The following is a 5,083-nucleotide window of genomic DNA, read 5'->3' as shown; positions in this document are numbered from 1 at the left end:
AAATAGTTTAATCCAACTTTCCTGCAGATGGACTGAGTAGAGGACCGGAAGTGCCGGCCTACATGTTCCAGGACAAACGTTTCGCCTCCTGAGTAACTGCTCCAATAATAATAATAATTGAACTTTATTGATCTCACATTGGAGAATTTCACTTTCTATATTTAACCCCTCCCCTTGGGGGGCAGTGGGCTGCCATTGTGCAGCGCCAGGGGAGCAGTGTGGGGTTAAGGGTATTGCTCAGGTCTGTGGGGAACGAACCGGGTGCAACCTTCTCAGAGCACAGAGCACTGCTCTACCCACTAGGCCATCACTCCCCACCAACAGCAGACATATAGATGAGCAGCTTTGCAGAAACAGATCTCCAAACATGCAACCTGATCTGTATCTTATAATTGATCGATCTCCTGTTCATTGATGAGACTCGACTTTAAACAGACCTTTTACCCTGAAGATAAAGTTCTTTGTTTTTCAGGAAAAGATCCAGAACCTTCCAACAGATCCGTTCTCTGATAAAATAATGTAAATCAATTTCACTGCAAAAAAATTTAATCTAATAAGTAATTTTTTCTTAAAATAAGTGAATTTCTTTTTCTTGAATTGAGGAGGTGAGACACTTTGCCAATGGAACAAGACAATTTAAATTTAAAATAAGAAAAAACAATTGCATTGTCTTATTTCAATTGCATATTATCTAATTATCTTATTTTAAGAGTAAAATACTCATTCTATTGGAAGATCATCTCATTTACCTACTTGAATTAAGGGTAAATACACTTAAGAGTTTATTTTTTACTTATTTCTATATTGTTTTTCAGTGTAATTGGAGCAGCTCTTCCTTCTCAGATCCAGCGGTGCAGAGCCGCCAGCCTTCAGCTCTCTGACTCTTCTTTCTTCTCCAGTTTGGGTTTTAATCACAAACCTAATTCTCTTTTTTTAAGTTTACATCCAGTTTTCTTACTTCTTTGAGCCGCTTCCATCCTAAAAAACACTGATTCCTGTTTCAGTTCCCGGACCTACTGGATCCCCTTCAGCTGATCTAAATCATCTAGATCACTACAGCTTATTTGATCCGAGTATTTCCTGTTTCTCATATGTTTGTTTAATCTGATCGTTAACAGTTATCTAAATCTTCCTGTCATTAATAATGCCATTCATTTTCATAATCATTTTATTTTCAAATACTAAATACAAATATAAAAGCACAATGTTTAAAGATCCATCAGACTCTCATGTAAACAGGAAAATATTACAAAAATATGAAGCTCGTACTTTGTGTAAATAAAATATAATTATAAAACCTTTACAAACATTTTCACAGTGTTGTTATCATCAAAGACTTGGCCAACAGTGCAGCGTTTCTCAGAGCAGTGGTTGAAGGGTTTGGACCCAGAAACGATGCTGAAGCAGCTCTGAGCCGACGGCGTCGCCAAAGGATCGACTTTAAGGCCCCGTGGAGCCGGACGCCTGGATCCGTAGCAGAAGCTGCACTTTAACAGCTTCCTGTTTGGGCTCAGGCCGTGCAGGAGAACATGCAGCAGATCATGGAGGCAGGAGTCCGCCAGCAGACCAGAGCCAGGGTCTCTGCTGCTCCTCAGACCTTCGGAGGAGGGACGGGCCTCAGAGCCTGGAGGACAGAAAAACAGACAAAACCTGCGTTCATTTGCAATATTTAAATGTTTTACAGAAAGTTTAAATACCCAAACAGACAGCAGAGCAGGGGCGGAGCTAGATGGGGGGCCATGGTAACCCTTAGGCCATTTTTCCCCTCTAATACAGACGGTGACATTTTAATTTTTCATATGTTGACAGATAAGGGCTGGTTATCATCCCGCAGCAGTGTGTCGCAGTTAGCAGGTATGATATGTTTGATTTATGCCCAATATTGAAGCGTTTTCGGCGCCATCTTATTCCACGCCAGAGGGACAATGAGGAACCAGCTGGGATTGTGGGCGTCCGTGTGTCGGTTTGACGAGCTTGATCGACGTCTACAACCCCTCATCCAACGCCGGACGACGCACAGTTCACCCGTGTTCCCCAAAGACTGGCTTTAGCGCTGGGTGTTTTGGCTTTGGGTGCAAACCAGCAGACCGTTGCTCAGAGCTACAAACTAGCGTCCTGCACGGTGTCTAGGATATGTTAGGTTTATTCTTTATACATCATGTGCATTGTTACTTTATTAGCCAGATTAGAGAGTAGATGGCCTTCCTTCACATTGTGGATGTCACTGTGTGTACGGAGGTCAAGGGTTAAGAGTAGTAGTTATTAACTTGCTCCCAGGAAAAGAACCGAAAGGAAAGTCTAGAGGTGCAACTGCCTTCAAGGGGACATAACTTCCTCATTTTAACAGATAGTGTCCAAGGTGTGCCAGGCGTTGTGGATGGCGCTACAGCCAGAGTTTCTGCCATTAGGTACCAAACAGGAAATAGTGTAGAGTGGATGTAGAATTGGGGGGGTCGGTATAGCTGCTTTAACTGCAACACACGCAGACCACCTGGTTTATGAGCATAAACCAGCCTTTACTTGACAACAAAGACACTGTGGTTAATTATGCACATCAATCTACTAACATTAAAGATGAAAAGAATTCCAGCTCTTTTCGGAACTAGAACTAAATTTAGTTTTATGGGGTAAAGAGAAAAATATGTCCTTGCAAGTCAGAAATAAATATTTACTTTATTAATCCATTCAATGTAGATATTAGAAGTTCTAAATATTAATTTTTGTGCAGAGCAATTATTGATAAAAGTATGTAAGTAATGATAACAAACTCAAGCTTGAAATAATTTTGTCCACTAGACCTTTAATTTAGACAGCATTTAATGCAATTTATTTGTTAGCAAATAGTCTTTTATTTAGAAAATAAAGATTTTGTGGTTAATTTTAATTTTGGATCAGTGTAGATTGACCCTGAGGTTGTTTTGCCTATATATCCACTTTCAGCCTCCCCTCAGTGTCCATTGGTTCCTACCTACCTGGCTACCCTCTGTTAGCATTTCCTGGCTACGCCTCTGCAGCAGAGGATTTATAAAATCCTGTACAGACATTAAAGTTGTGTTTGGGTTTCTGGGTCTCTTTTTCTTTTCCCGTTCGGCTTTAAATGATGATTTTATTTTATTAAATTTTTTTGTCCAGATGACTGACAGCACAGATGGAAAACTCCCTGAAGAAATGAGTGATTCAGTCTCCTCCCACCCATTAGGAACCAGCCTGTTTATGGCTGCTGGTGCTGCCACCTAGTGGTCATTTTAATTCCTACCAGCAGGTCCAAACCACTGATCTCTATTTATTCACTGGATTGCTGATTGCCCGAAAAAGGGAGAAAGGTGAAGCCACCATCCGTCATATTGGTACTCCCCGCTCCCACAGAGACACACAGTAAAAATGCCTCCCTTTGCAGCATCTGGCTGCAAAAACCAGCAGCTCCACGGGTAATTTCCCAGTCAGTGGATGAACTAACCAATAAATCCATCTATAGCTGATGGATCCTATAGTATAGTCTGTAATGTAACATTAGTCTAGCTATCTCAGACTGACTGGAAGACATTGAGTTAGACACTGACATTGGGTCTAACTAAGTGGATGATGTCGTTTTTGGAGTGTTTGTTGGAAAAAAGTCATGTGCTGAAATATATTGCATTTTATATTCACGGAAAAAAGAAACTCAAGCATTTGACCCCTATATATAGGTTATATATATATATATATATATACCATAATTTGTATAGTATATATAGTTACCGTATCAATTTAAGTAATCCATGTATAATTACGTCATCAGTTTTGCACTTTTGGCTCATCTGTATTATTCTGCTCCTTTAACACATTGATTTTATTGTGATTTATTGTATAATATGTTATATTACATGATTATAGACTTTATAATGACTCTGCAATGTGATGGGCCTATTTTTATTCTAAGTTAAAGTTAATCTGCTGATGCTCTGAAACAGCCAGTCTGTGTCAAAGTGATGAATTTATTTTAATTTTAAAAGTGAAGTCCCCCTGAAAATGAGAACATCTTCAATGTTCGACGCTGTAGCGCATGGATTGTTTCCATTGCGACCGGTCTAACTAGGGAGTACCAATATGGAGATCAGTGGTCCAAACAAAGATGACAGCATCAGTGTGACCTTCATGTGCTCTGACCCGAGGGGGGCGGAGTTTACCTGGCGTGCAGCTAGGTAGTTCTGGCTCGGAGGTTTGGGTCGGTTCCCTGCTGCAGGTGGTGGAGGCGGAGCGCCTTTGGGCTTCGGTTTTGGTGCCTAGAAGTTGATGGACAGTTAGAAGCAGCAGGTCTACAGGTGGAAGCATGACCCGGTTCACCTTTACCTGTCTGAGAGGCATGGGCTGACCAATGCTGGCCTTCTGGTTGGTTCTGGGAGCAGAGCTGCGGGCCGCTGGAGGCTCCCTGGGGGCCGATAAACTGTCAACACAGGGTTCAGTCATCATCATCATCACAGCAGTGCAACAATAAACCATCTGATGGGTGGAGGCTGCTTACGTTGGCAGAGAGGGAGCCTGTTTCTTCTTCTTGCACATGAATCCAACCACACCAAAAATCAGACCCAGGACCACCAGGATGACAGCCAGGGACACTGCGACCTTCGCCCCTGCAGGGATCGGTTCAAAATGACTCCAGCTGCGGCGCAGCAGTAACAAGCGAAGGTCCAAATCCGCCCAGAGGCGGTTCTTACCGGTGGAGAGCGAGTTGAAAGCTTCATCCTGAGCTCCGCAGTTAGGAGGCAGCCAGCCAGGCGTGCACTGACACTCACTCCTGTGATTGCACACCTGCACAACAAGCATTAAGAAATAAAAAAAATGAGATTAAAGCGTCAGAACATCATCCTACTAAAAAAAAAAATTATTTTGTTTATTTAGGATTCAACTTGATTAGATTTTTCTTAGTGACGATTATTTAAGTTGAATCTATGATTTAATGCAGAATAAAAATCCTCCCTTCATTCATTAACATCAGCTTTCTTGGAGCTGGTAAACTTCCTGGGGGCCCAATAAAACTCTGTTTACATGTATGGTTCATACAACTATTCCTTATTTCTGCACATTAATTAGGTTTTTGATCAAA

General features: G+C 41.6%; 1 protein-coding gene across 1 annotated transcript in view; it reads right to left on the bottom strand.

Moving 5' to 3' along the window:
* Window positions 1–1,177: 1,177 nt before the first annotated feature.
* LOC107104346 (zinc metalloproteinase-disintegrin-like 8) overlaps window positions 1,178–5,083 on the bottom strand; it is a 32,675-nt gene continuing 28,769 nt past the window's right edge. The window contains exons 16-20 of the mRNA XM_015404336.1: window positions 4,695–4,788; window positions 4,502–4,610; window positions 4,330–4,423; window positions 4,167–4,262; window positions 1,178–1,624 (exon numbers count right to left, since the gene is read on the bottom strand). Coding sequence (XP_015259822.1) covers window positions 1,592–1,624; window positions 4,167–4,262; window positions 4,330–4,423; window positions 4,502–4,610; window positions 4,695–4,788 — 426 coding nt within the window. The 3' untranslated portion in view covers window positions 1,178–1,591. The remainder of the gene's footprint in view (window positions 1,625–4,166; window positions 4,263–4,329; window positions 4,424–4,501; window positions 4,611–4,694; window positions 4,789–5,083) is intronic.

The sequence above is a fragment of the Cyprinodon variegatus genome, unplaced genomic scaffold (assembly GCF_000732505.1).
Source record: "Cyprinodon variegatus isolate N-32 unplaced genomic scaffold, C_variegatus-1.0 Scaffold1704, whole genome shotgun sequence".
NCBI lineage: Eukaryota > Metazoa > Chordata > Actinopteri > Cyprinodontiformes > Cyprinodontidae > Cyprinodon > Cyprinodon variegatus.
This window is presented reverse-complemented; position numbering and strand designations above follow the sequence as displayed.